This window comes from Notolepis coatsorum (assembly GCF_963971535.1).
Source record: "Notolepis coatsorum genome assembly, chromosome: 3".
NCBI lineage: Eukaryota > Metazoa > Chordata > Actinopteri > Aulopiformes > Paralepididae > Notolepis > Notolepis coatsorum.
The window spans coordinates 169,452,042-169,466,250 of NC_140167.1; the positions used below are offsets into that span (position 1 = coordinate 169,452,042).

At 44.5% G+C, this 14,209-nt stretch overlaps 1 protein-coding gene across 2 annotated transcripts in view; it reads right to left on the bottom strand.

The window, feature by feature from the left end:
- wdfy2 (WD repeat and FYVE domain containing 2) overlaps nt 1-14,209 on the bottom strand; it is a 135,871-nt gene that overhangs the window by 60,288 nt on the left and 61,374 nt on the right. For both annotated transcript variants that reach the window (XM_084310045.1, XM_084310044.1), the window contains exon 8: nt 4,292-4,397. In XM_084310045.1, the coding sequence (XP_084166171.1) occupies nt 4,292-4,397 (106 nt within the window). The remainder of the gene's footprint in view (nt 1-4,291; nt 4,398-14,209) is intronic.

Here is a 14,209-nt window from a genome sequence, read left to right on the forward strand (position 1 = left end):
GGGGGGGGGGTATTCTACCGACTCCTGTTACATGACAGGATCCGGTAGGTTTTCCCCGCCCGTTGTAGCGGTGTTGCTATGGCGACGCCTTCCATGAGCTGGTGTCTTAAAGATGTCAAGGTTGGGCGTAGGGCTCACAGTTCTGCTGCGCCCGGTTTATGTGTCGAACTTAAGTCAATTGGTCACGTGACTCACAGTTTACATATCTTTTTCTTGACCATAGTCTCATGTGGGAAGGTGTTTCTGGGAGGGTCTGGTCTTACACTCTGATTAAAAAGAGTGACTGGATTGAAATCATGTGAAAAACAGGGTTTTTACTCCCAGCTGTGCAGTTGGGTCGTACGGGTGATGCCTTTTCTTTATTTTTATAAAGAGTTGAATGTGTCTATGATGGATTGGAAATGAGGGTCCCTGATGGAAACAAGACTAACGTCTTTTCTCAGGTCTGCCTCCCCTTAACCTATTGTATGTATTGCCGTACTGGGTTGTACCCTTTCTGCAGTCTGTTGGGTAAACTTTTTCATTCATTCATTCATGGAGTTGATTGCATCTCGCCCCTCTTGTCGTTTCCCTGGGCGTCTTGGGGATTCAATATGGTGGTCTAAACGGCCTATTGTTGATGTGGGTATGTCCAAACGCACACATAGTGCTAGCTCAGGATGTGCTTTTGGGGCATTGGCTGACTGGCGCGCCTTGATTGCTTGGGTGAAACAGCGTTTTTATGAAGCAATTGGGATGGGGGTTTTTTCCTCTTCCGACACCCTGTGTGGTTGTCGATGGGTTCCCGTTCATGTCAGGGGATGATGACGGAATGGGTCTGGACATATGGGGAAGGGTCTCACGCCCTAGGGGTGGGCCACCGGGCGCGGTTCATACCGACACGTCTGGGTGGCGCCTTCTTTTTATGTTGGGATCAACACGCATATCTGCCCCTTCTCCTGGGGTTGGCAGGTCGGCGTGATTAGGGCACGGGACTGGTTCTGGTCGCGCTGGTCCAGATCAGTTGCACCCGTTGTCCGCTGGGGATGCAGATCTGCTGTTCTGGTACCCTGAGGGACTTGGGGTTTTTTCAGGGGGAAAAATGCTGGGTCGGTCCGGGTGTCACAGGGTTGAGTGTTATGGAACCCTTGTTAGGTGCGTTGTATTCTGCACTGTCGTAATGGCTTACGGCCGTGCCGACCTGTACGCGCCCGATCTCGTCGGATCTCGGCCGCTGTGCGGGTTGGTCTTGGTTGGTACTTGGTTGGGTGACCTCCTGGGAATACCGAGTGCGGGGTGCTGGGGCTGGTCTTCCATTTTTGCGCTCTTCTCTTGCGCTTGGCGCTGAGGGGCCTGTTGGGGTGGTTTTAACCTCCTCGGGGGACCCTGTGCCCCCCGTATCACCGGGCCCGGTCCGGGGTAATGTTCGTTGACCCGTAGGCCCGGGATAGCCCTGTTGGAAACCAGAATGCGGGCTGCGGCGGTGCCGCAGGTGTGTTTTGGGGTTTCTTTTCCTGAGGGGTTATGGGACCAACCATTGCATGGGGTAATGCCTAGGTGGTTGGTTCTCTGGTGTGTTGCTGCAGTGTCAACTCCCGGTTCTCCGGTTGAGGGTGCCCCTGCACGTTCATGACGTCTGCCGATCGTATGGGCCTTTTCTGTGGGCAGCTGTCAGGATGGCCGAGTGGTCTAAGGAGCCAGACTCAAGGTGAACCTTCCATGGCAATGGGGCTTCTGGTCTCTGATTAGAGGCATGGGTTGAATCCCACTTCTGACATGCTGTTTAAAGGCTTGGTTATGCGACAATGCCAGCATACGCCCCTTCCGCCGGGGCGGCTGTGTTCAGCTGTCCTTCTGGCGCCTGCCTCGTCCGCAGTCTCCAGGCTTGGGTTGACGGCCTGTTGCCTGGTCCTTTTTCCCAGTGCACTGCCTGCTTCCGTTGGTAACTCCTGTGTGTTGCGACCATGCTGTCTGCCTTTTGCAGGGCCTGTGTTCCAGGCGGTGTACTGTTGGGGAGGACAGGGCCCGCTCGGCTGAGGGGCCTTTGTCCGAATACGCTGGCGATGTGGGGGGCGGGGTCACTAGGTGCCCACCTGGTGGGGTCTTGATGCTGGCATCATGGACTTCTCCGGGCCCCCATTCCAGGGAGTCCAGTCCTTTTGGTGGGTCTGGGTCTTCCTTCGCGCTCCGCTGCTACGGCCTTGCCACGGGGTTGGGTTTGCCCTTGATCCCGTGATTCTGGGGGCAGTAACGAGGTTGTTTCCTGCGTTCGTTCCCGGGTGGCATGCGGGTTGTGCGTGGGTGTAGTCGTGGGGTCAAGCCACGGTCTGCTCACCCTGTGCGTTGAGTTGCTTGAGTGCCTCTTCGCACGGTCGGGTCCGTCGCCCTCCCGTGAAGCCCCTAATAGGGGGGATGCCCTCCATTAGGGGGGGGTCGGGGGGGCTCGGCCCTCCCTGTTCTGATGGTTGTGGGGGGCTGTCAGCGGGGTGTATTTGTCAGCCAGCGGCTCCGCTTGGCCTCCCTTTGTGCAGTGTGATGCCAAGCAGAGCCCCTAACGGAACAGAACGTTAGGTTATGGCTATAACCAAGTTATGTTAGTTAGGGGTGACGCTTGGCATCAGACGGCCGCTGCAGCCCTTGACCTCACCTTGTGGTGAAAGCTTGGGTAGGAGGAGAGCAGGTGACCACACACCTGCTTATGAAGGTAAGCTGATGAGGGGTGTGGTCAGACTAATACTGGTATTAAAGGTATATTTTGTGGAATTTTATTCAGTGCGCGTGCACATACGCGAGGGAGTGCAGTGTAGTGTGATGCCAAGCGTCACCCCTAACTAACAGAACTTGGTTATAGCCATAACCTAACGTTTATACCAGTGACACCAGTCATGTTAATCACCCTCTTTTTCATATCAGATAACAGTGCTAAGATAAATGCATTTTCTCAAGTTCATTCATCAAAAGGTCAAAGGCTTGCAATTGCTCATTCATTTTCTCAAGTCATGTCCACATCATCAAATCCGTCAAACAGCGCATCTCCTCCTCAAACATTTTAATCCCAGTTACAATATCACAATAACGTGAGTGACAGTGATACAATTAAACAATCCACATATTCAGATTCATCGTAATTCACATCCACAATCCACACATAGACGCTTCAATGTATGCTTGAATGAAACACAATCCGGCCGCTCCGTTAAGCAAATACATAAGCCGCGGAGAATATGAAACAAATCAGAGCCAAACAGCCGATAGGTTTCATTCATAAAAAATATCCCCATGGGATTCACATTTGAAATGATCCGTTATTAAAATAACCACATTGTGTTTTGCGACTCGCGAGCGCGGTATCCGTATAACTATGACATGCATTATTTAGGACAAAGTAAATCCATAGGCTGAATATGATTTATTATCAGCATTTTAGGTCTATTATTTTACATTTTTGAAGCACAAAAACATAATTCAGAATGGTATAATAAGATCTAGACTGTGAGGAGAGCTGGCATTTCTTTTTGCGAGGGCGTGGCCATGCAGGTTATCCAGCTAACTGAACTTAACCCTGCCCTAGACCAGGTTCAAACTTTTTGATCTGTTGCCATAGTGATTTAGACAATCGCGTGTCGGGGAACCGACAGGTCTAGCTTAAGTCACGTTATCCTGAAAATGATCCGGCTAACTCAGTCAGCCCGGTACAAGGAACAGGGCCCAGCTCAGAATGCTCAATGATGCTGTGGATAGTTCGGCGGCTAGGATTCTATGATTGGTTTGGGGAAGATCATTTAAGAATAATAATTAAATAATATGAAATAAGACTGACCGACACTGAGGCAGAATGAGTCAGACTCCAGGTTAATGAAGACGCAATCAAGCCCTGGAGACTGGTGGAAGACAGGGGGGAAGGAGAGAGTGGGGCTGTCCAATCAAAGCGCGACTGTGTGTGTGTGTTTCTACATGTTTGATCTTTCATGGTGAAAGAAACAGTATTGAATCAGTACTCGGTATTGGATCAGTACTCTGTATTGGATCAGTACTCAGTGTGTGTGTGTGTGTGTGTGGGCATGAGAGAGAGAGAGAATGAAGAGACTACATCCTGGTATTGTGGTGACCTTTCATGGATCTCTTGAGAGATCAATCTGCAAGGTGTGGGAGCGTGCACACACACACACACACACACACAGCTGTTGCTCTGGCATCACTTGGCCCTCTTTCCTCCTCACAGGAAAGGTCAGAGTGCACCCAAGCCGTTAGTGATCGAGTTTGAAAGGAGATGCACAGCAGGTGTGTGTGTGTGTGTGTGTGTCTCTCTCACCTCTTGCCGCGTCACGTCCATGTTCCAGATGACGATGCCCCCGTCTGAGCTGCAGGAGATGAGCTGCCGAGTGTGTGAGGCGTAGCACAGGCCCTGCACCTTGTCACTGCATGGAGACAGAGACACACACACAGGATTGTTTTCCTTTTTTATTTTCTTCATTTCAAATGTTAAGAGTGATTATCAATGATTCACCATCAAGTGAAATTCCTCTTCCCTCTTAGATTAGATTAAAATGTATTGTCATCATGCAGCACAAGTACAGTACACCGAAAATAAGTTTGCCATCCAACCAGAGTGCAAATGTAATGTAAAGTGCAATAAAATATACAATGTACAGTACAGGATTAAACTGGGTATAAATAAAATATATAATTAGTAGAGTAATAGTGCTAATCAGATGTATGTACAGAGTTGTAGTATTAATATGTACAGTGATACAGGTATATAGACACTATGGTAGTCATCAACAGTCATACTGGCCAGCAGTGTAACTAGAGTAGGTAAGAGATATGTACAGATATAGATATAGTATCTACAGATATCTAAAAAGGATTATGCAGGTATGTACAGACAGATGTGGACAGATATATATATATATACAGTAAGAATAAATACACAACAACAGGCCTTATATGGTATTTTTGGGGAATTAATTATGCTAATAGCAAACGCATGGCAATTGATGAATGCGCAGAACAATTTATGGGGGGGGGGAATTAAAAGCGTTTCATGAATCCGTCGTTGATTTCTTGAGCACATTTGTATATTTAAGAGATATTTAAGAGATATTTATTATTTATTATTATTTTTTTTTTTTTCGTTTTAAAAACATTTATAAACCACCAATGTGTTTAAAACTTGACGCATATATCAACTGAGATTATCAACTAACTATATTGACTGAAAGATTCGAGATGCCAATAACAAGGAAAGATCATAAAACGCTTCCAAAACCAAGCGCAGAAGACCCCCCTATGGCCGCGGGATACGTTAAATCGCAGAGGATATTGACGTCATGGCATCCCCTCAAGTTCAACCCCTACAAACACCTCCTCAGACATCAATGAAGAACAGAAAGCTAAAATATTCGAGATGGAATATCAAAGTCGCAAGCTGAATATTCGTATAGTCGGTCTGGAGGAGTCGGTGAGCTGCACACACCCTGAAGAGTTTGCGACAGAATTACAGAAAATCCTGGGACCAACGATCCTTCCTAAGGTACCTGAGGTGGAGCAGTGCTACAGATTGGGGACCCGATCCAATGACAATAACGTTAGACCCAGAGTGATATTGGTTATCCTGTGTCAAGTCCGAATAAAAGAAATTATCATTCGTGAAACTCGCAGGATGAAAGGCAATCTGAAATACAAGGATATATCAATACACTGTTTTGAAGATTATTGTCGGGAGGTGGTGGACCTGCGAACCAAGTTCAAGACGGTGATGTCTCAACTCTATTTGGAGAAATACAAACCCATATTAATATACCCTGCAAGACTTTGCATCGTCGATAAACAAGGAGTAAGGGTTTTCCTCAACTCGCCTGAAGAAGCAGCCAAATACATGGCAGCACAAAATGCAGGATAGTATATAAACGGCCTTTTAATCTCTGTTAGGCATGGACACCATATAGTATAAACTTTAATGAACCGCTGATTTGGGGCAGAGAGACCTACGAGCTCAGAGTTATTGAATGTTTTCCCTGTTGGGCTTCTATTATTGTGGACATATTGGATTCAAAATTGGAACGATACAGAGAAGATGAACATGGCGTCGAAGTGATCCTTATTTTAAGAGTATGGAATTCTAACAACATTCCAGAACATACTGGAACATTCTAACACTGTAAAAACGACATATTGGAATAATCTAGAACATCTAAAACATTCTTTGATATAGGGAACATTCTGGAATAACAGCAATACGTGGCCAGACATACAGCCAGAAGCCCTTCGGGGGAATAACCAACAGCATCTAGCTGCAGAATCACAGAACCATCACAGCAGCGGCCGGCTGAGGACCGGTGGGCCCATATCGGAATAACATTTTTCACAACGGATCATCGCCCACCCATGGCCAGGGGAAATGCTGCATATACGTATTTAAAAACTGCTTTTTATTAATTGGAAATATTCCACTACTTCTTCAATTTATACTCTAGGTGTTTAAGCATAGCAAAGCTCTTTAAAGATCTAAGTGAATGTTCTCTTCTTTTATTTCTTTTTTCTTCTCTTTTCTATGATTTATTGAGGTTCTCTTTTCAGTTCAATACCTCCATATTATTCTTGGGTTATTATAAATTACACAAGTTCTTATAAAATGTAAGTGATTATGGCATGATAATTGAAGCTTATTTTTAGTCTTTATTTTTAGTTTTATCTTATTTAAATTTTTATTTAACAGGAAAGTGGCCAAGCCACAGTTGACATTCTACTTATGGTAGAATTTAGAATGTTAGATCCTATGGTATACATAGGAATGTTAAGGATAATTGGATCATTCTGGGATATCCGGTGGTTTAAGGGAGGGAGTTATACGGGTAGGTTGTGTTCATGGAACACAGTCCTGTACGATTCTCGGTGGGAGGGGGGAATAGGGGATTTTTATTTGTATATATATATATATGTTTTTAAGCTCGGCTCTCAACGGGACCTCAATAATTGGATGTACATCTATTGTAGCTTCGCACTCCAGAAGCATTACCAACAACTACACAACAACATGTATAGATTATGGCTAGTTTGAATATAATGATCTGGAACACTGGTGGAATAAATAATCAACACAAACGCAAAAGCGTGCTCACACTGATGAAAAAAGAACAGGTGGACGTGGCCCTGCTAAGCGAAACGCACATTTTAGAGAAAGACATAGATTCATTAGCGGACAACACATATCATAGCATTAGTCACTCTTCCTTTGGAACGAGAACTCTGGGAGTAGCCATAGTCGTTAGACGGAAATTGAACATTGAATTGAAGGGAGTATGGTCTGATGCAGATGGTCGGATAACTATAGCTAAGATTTTACACAAGAACAGGAAAATAGCGCTGATAGCGGTATACGCCCCAAATTTATACGAAGTTAATTTCTTCACTACACTTACCGGAGTAATGTTAGACCTTCCCGAATACTCATTTATAATTGGTGCGGATTTTAATGCCATTTGGAATCCAAGGATGGACAAATCAAACCCCTCCTTTTCCAGCGAACAAAAAAATTCATCAAATGCATTAAAGGATTGGTCGAAGATTACAGGTGTAAATGACTTATGGCGATGACTTAACCCCACGACCCGGAAGTACTCCTGTCGATCTGCGAGATATAACACTTTTTCCAGAATAGATTACATTTTTACATCCCCGAGACTATTTGATAACTACGATGTGGAAATGATACCCAATGCACTATCAGATCACTGTTATTTACTCCTAAAAGGAACATTTGGTATACTATCAACCCGAGCCCCAAGATGGCAATTTAACACGATGCTGCTCAATAACAAGGAATTCATTACACAAATCAAAGAAGCTCTTACGGTATTCCTTCGGATGTTGTTGAATGTCGGATATTGCGTATTGGCTAGACATCATAACCTGGACTATACAGTATATAGAGAGAAGGAATAAAACGCTGAGAGACAGGATTCGTGTATCAAGGAAGCAACATTTTTATTTGTGAAGGTCGCTCTTATATACACACACTCAGCTGGTATTAATGAGCCCATCACTCAGCTGGTGTCAATCAGTCAATCACTCTGAATGGATGACGGGAGAGCACACTCATTATTGTCAACACCCCCACTTGCTATCCTACTGACCTATCTAAACTGGAGAAGGAAAAACAAAAACTATTTAATAACAATCAGTTATTGTAACACTTTTACATTCCATTAATCAAACGAAGGCCGTCATTGATATGGTTCCTCTCCTGAGTGAAACAAGAACATAAATCATTAGATTTCATTATTTACACAGTCCGTTTTTTCACTGGCACTCTTTTATAACATTTTGAAATAAACAAGAAAAACAAAAAATGTGACCACTTGGTCACTACTCACTACGGCTGCAACTAATGACTATTTTGGTAGTCGACTAATCTGTCGATTATTTTTTCGATTAGTCGACTAATCGAAAACCAATTATAAAAAAAATTGATTTTTTTTTTTTTTTTTTTAATTACTAATTGACGCAACAATATCTCGTCGACGATTTTTTGACTAATCGTTGCAGCCCTACTACTCACACTGATGTGGTTTCTCTCCCAAACATAACCTTTGTGAACCTATTTAGTTTGTCCTTAGTTGCTGGTTTGGTAAATACATCAGCCACCATTTGATCTGTGGGACAGTATCGCAAACAGATCTGTCCATTTAGTACTGTAGATCTGATAAAATGGTACTTTATGTCTATGTGTTTGCATCTTTGTCTGCGGACTGGGTTCTTAGCTAATGCTATGGTTCCCTGATTGTCCTCGTGGACAATGGGTGGTGCATACTTACATGCATCCATATGTGTCAGCAGTTGTACCAGGTGTAAACACTCTTGGGTGGTTGCAGCTAGTGCCATGTACTCTGCTTCACATGTGGACAATGCCACCGTCTGTTGCTTTTTGGTCTTCCATGAGACCAATGGACCAGTCTCATGTAGACTAACACAGTACCCTGTTGTGCTGCGTCGGTCTGTGACATCTGCTGCCCAGTCCGCATCACTGTAAGCCTGTAACCTCAAATCAGAATTACACTTCTTGTAACACAACATTTTATCACTAGTGCCCTTTAAGAACCTCAATACATGTTTGACAGTAGCCCAATGTTCCTCAGTTGGTTTGTTAAAATACTGAGACAGTTTACTCACTATGAAACACAGATCTGGCCTAGTACACATAGTAAGATAGATTAGGCTACCGACCACCTCTCTGTACCGGGTGACATCATTCATTAGTCCTGCCCCTTCAGTGTAATCGAGTGCCCGCTCACATGGTGTTGATCTGGGTTTACAGTCCTGCATGTCAAACCTCTCTAGCATGTTCTTTACACACTGCTTCTGTGACATTGTCACACATCCATCACACTGTTCAAAGTCGATTCCTAGGAAGTGTGTCAATCTGCCCATATCCTTCAGCTGAAATTTCCTTGTGAGCATCTCTTTTACAGCCTTCATTGCATTCTCATTACTGGCTGCAAGAACCAAATCATCAACCCATATAATCATGATTACCTTCTCATGCAGGGTTTTGCACAAATTCATTCACAATTAGATAGTCATGTAACATGTTGTTCCAATTCCGGCCAGACTGTTTTAGACCATACAGTGACTTCTCTAGTTTACACACCAATGTCTCTGTGCCAGATGTCTGTTCATAACCCTCTGGTTGTTCCATGTATATCTCATAATCTATCGGTGCATGTAGGTAGGCAGTTTTAACGTCCATCTGATTTAAAATCAAATTTTCTTGTGCAGCTTTCTGCATCTGCACTCTGACACTGGTCAGGTCGGCTGTGGGAGAAAAAGTCTCTCCATAGTCAACACCCCTTTTCTGACTGTAGCCTTTAGCAACATATCGTGCCTTGTATTTATCTGTACCATCTGCATTTTTCTTGATAGCATACACCCATCGACCCCCCACTGCAACTTTGCCCTGTGGCAAGTTGGTCAAAGTAAATGTACCGTTCTCTCTCAGTGATTGCATTTCACCCTCCATGGCACTGACCCATTCCTTTGATTCGGGTGACTTCACTGCATCACTGTAAGTTAAAGGTATGTTACACAACATTTTGTAACAATAATCAACATTAACCTGTGTCTGGTCTTGACTTACTTCATATACACTATCACCAAAATAATCTGGCTTCTTCCGGTCCCTAGAAGGATAGCGTGGAGACTCCTGTTCCTCTCTAGCCTGATCCTGGCTGTTCTCTGGCCTGGTCACAGGAATCTGCTGTTTAGCAGTCTCTGGACTAGCATCCATTTGTTTGCTTGTGCTAGCCCTAAGTGGCCCACCAAAATCCTCATCATCTATGGATATCTCAGTCTGTGTCTGCTGCTCACCTACTGTTTTTGGCATAAATCTGACCAGCCTGTGCTTCCTCACCTTTCCACTGTCGGGGTAGAAAACCAGGTAAGCTGGGCTCTTCTTGTCATGCCCGACAAAGAAGCCCTTCTCACTCCTAGGGTCTAACTTTTTCTTGTGCTGTCTGTAGGCATAACACAGAGTTCCAAACTTCTGCATCCTAGACATATTAGGACGTTTCCCTGTCAGCAGCATGTGGGGTGTCTGTTTAGTGCGATTGTTAAAACATCTATTCCTTACTTGAGCTGCAGTCTGTACTGCATAAGGCCATAATGCTTTTGGGAGCTTGCTCTCTAATAGCATGCATCTAGCCATGTCGAAAAGAGTCCTAAACTGGCGTTCTGCAGTACCATTCTGATGTGGCGAATATGGTGATGACGTCTCATGCTTTATACCATTTTTCCTCAGTAGCCCTTGGTACTCTTTACCAGTGTATTCTGTACCATTATCAGACCGGATGCGTCTGATCCTCCCATATGAGGCGGTGTCAGCTATGAACTGCTCTGTTGCTTGCACAGTATCACTCTTATGCTTAAGATGATAGATAAACACAGTACTTGAGTAGTCGTCAGTAAACGTAAGTGTAAATCTATGCCCATCTATGGACACTGGGTCAATAGGACCCGCTAGGTCTGTGTGCACCAACTCTAGAACCTTTTTGGCTCTCACATCAGGCTTCCTGTTGAAGCTTTGTACAAACTTTCCCTGAGTGCACACTTCACAGTTCAGTTTAGACTTGTCAATTTTCCCTTTAATAGTCATACCATCAACAATAGGTTGGAGTTTCTCAACATCAGCATAATTGCAGTGTCCTAGAATTTCATGCCATGTCTGTATATCAAAACAGCCCTTGCTCTGATCACATTGGTCATCCACTATGGGCAAATAATACAGCCTATTATGCTCATGGATGTGAAATTCAGTACCGTCTCTGTGCTGTAGGACGTCTTCTCCTTGTCTGAAGATCACAGTGGCTCCAGTCCCAGTGGTGGCTGCTCTCACAGAGAAGATGTCCTGCGGGAATGAGGGGATGTACAGCGCCCCTCTCAGTGTTGTAGTCAGTCGCCTCCCTCTGCTGTCAATTAAGCACACCTCCGCGTCCCCTCTGCGCTCTGCGACCCCGTTGCTCCTCGTGCCGTCAGCCAACTCCACGCAGTGAGACTCGGCCTGGAATCCGTCATCGAACACTTTGAACTTGGCCAGGTCGGTGATTATATGCGCAGTCGCACCGGTCTCTACCATCAGGCCCCTCTTCTTAACACCGCGTCCTGGCTCGCCTGCCCTCGTCAGAAACGCATATGTGTTGTTGTCATGACAACTCACTTGCACAGACACGCCTCGCGCATCGTTCTGCTCCGGTCTCAGTCTGCAGGTCGCCCCTTGATGTGTGGAGCTATTACAGTGGTGACACCACAGCTTGCGTCGACAGGTCCTTCTCATATGCCCACTTTGGCCACATCTGTAGCATATAATGTCTGTACGCTGTGCGCTCTGAATGCGCGCGCTCTGGGCATTCTGTGCACCCCGGTCAGACAGGGCTTGGGCTCTCATAACATTGTCATCCGATGTGGTAACGCGCATTTTCTCAGTGTCCTCAAAACTCCTGAGCTTAGTCTTAAACTCAGAAAACACTATAGTCTCATCACTCTGTGTGACATGTATCGCAAAGGGTTTAAATGCCTCGGGCAGTCCTTTTAATACCATAGCCACGAGTAGACTATCACTCAAAGTCTCATTTGCGTTTCTAAGTGCAGTTATTGCCCTTTCTGCCAGAATTACATAGTCAGTCACCGTTTCACTGCTAGACTTGTGCAGTGTAGTCAGCTCTATATAGAGACTGATAATCCTTGGCTTCCCTGAACCCGCATAATAATTGCGCAATATTCCGATGGCTTTCCGTCCATCATCAGACGCTTCTCGCATTACCAGCGATAAACTCTTATCGTCCAGAAACTGGATGAGCTCTGCGTATATCAATGCGTTTGTCTCACCATCTTCTCTCAACTCGTCAGCAGACGCCTCGTCAGGGAGATCCGTTTCGAGAGTGCCCTTTAGTCTCCGTAGCCGGAGATGGCCCATGAACTTAGTCTCCCACAGTTCATACTTTTGTTCATCTCCGTCAAACGCTAGACGAGACCAACGCGAACTCCCTTCCGATTGTCTGGTCGTCATGATTCTAGCGCTCTGGGCCCATAACCTGTTGAATGTCGGATATTGCGTATTGGCTAGACATCATAACCTGGACTATACAGTATATAGAGAGAAGGAATAAAACGCTGAGAGACAGGATTCGTGTATCAAGGAAGCAACATTTTTATTTGTGAAGGTCGCTCTTATATACACACACTCAGCTGGTATTAATGAGCCCATCACTCAGCTGGTGTCAATCAGTCAATCACTCTGAATGGATGACGGGAGAGCACACTCATTATTGTCAACAGAATACGGTGCAGGACCCCAGAATATTATGGATGACGACAAAGGGAATGATCAAGGATTTCACCGATAGCTTTTCCTCCCAAATACGCAAGAATCGATGCTCAAAACTGGATGAACTGGAAACGCTTTACTCAACGTTATTTAATTCTTTACAATACAACAACTCGGTTCGACTGGAAAATCAAGTCAATATACTAAAAAAAGAGATTAACGCCATATATAGACAACAATCTGAAATGCAAATACGCAGCACAAGACAACAGCAGTACTCCCAAGGTTCCAAACCAAGTCACCTATTAGCTATGCGATTAAGAGTCAATGCAAAATTTGCAGATATAACTACCATTAGAGCACAACAAGGACTTGTTACAGAACCCAAAGAAATAAACACGCCATTCAAAGAATTCTACTCCAACTTATACAAATCAGATACAACCTTCGATCCAAACAAAATGGACACATATCTTAATCAAATTAACCTCCCTAAACTTTCAGAGGATGACGCTAAACAGTTAGAAACACCGATCACACTAGATGAACTTAGGGAGGCCATATCTGAAATGCAAAGTGGTAGGGCTCCTGGAAGAGACGGTATCCCACCAGAAATGTACCTCTCTTGTTGGGACATAATTGGACCCTTATTACTAAATATGATTTTATACTCAGTCAAGGAGGGGAACTTCCATAAGAATGACAATATTGCACTCATAACAGTCCTCCTTAAAAAAAGACAAAGACCCCACCGAGTGCGGTAGTTATAGACCTTTAAGCCTCCTCGGAACCGATATTAAATTGTACTCTAAGGTATTAGCCATCAGACTACAAAAGCATATGACGTCTTTAATTCATCCGGACCAAACTGGCTTCATAAGAGGTCGCTTGATCACTGATAACATAAGACGATTACTACACGTACTAGATGCCAACAAGGAAGACAACACACCTAAGGCGATACTGTCCCTGGATGCAATGAAAGCTTTTGACAGGTTGGAATGGTCGTATCTATGGGTAGTATTAGAAAGGATGGGGTTAGGAAAAGGATTCATTGATATGATTAAAGTATTATAGTTTTTGTAGTTTCAATGAAATACGCAAAGAATTTAATCTCACCAAGTCCACATATTATTTTTACGCACAGTTATTGGCATGTTTGAAGGCTCACAGTGTTCCATTAAAGATACCAATTGTACACCACAGATACCACACATTTTTCTATGAAAGAGAGACATCGAGAGGTTTTGTATCAGATCTTTATCATCAATTACTAACGGCCTCGTATGAAACCCTCCATCTAGACTCAGTCTGGAGGAGGGATATACCAGACCTGGAGACAGACTTTGACTGGCAAGAGGCCTGGGCAAATGTACGACTTGCATCAAGGAACCCGGACCATCAACAAATCAA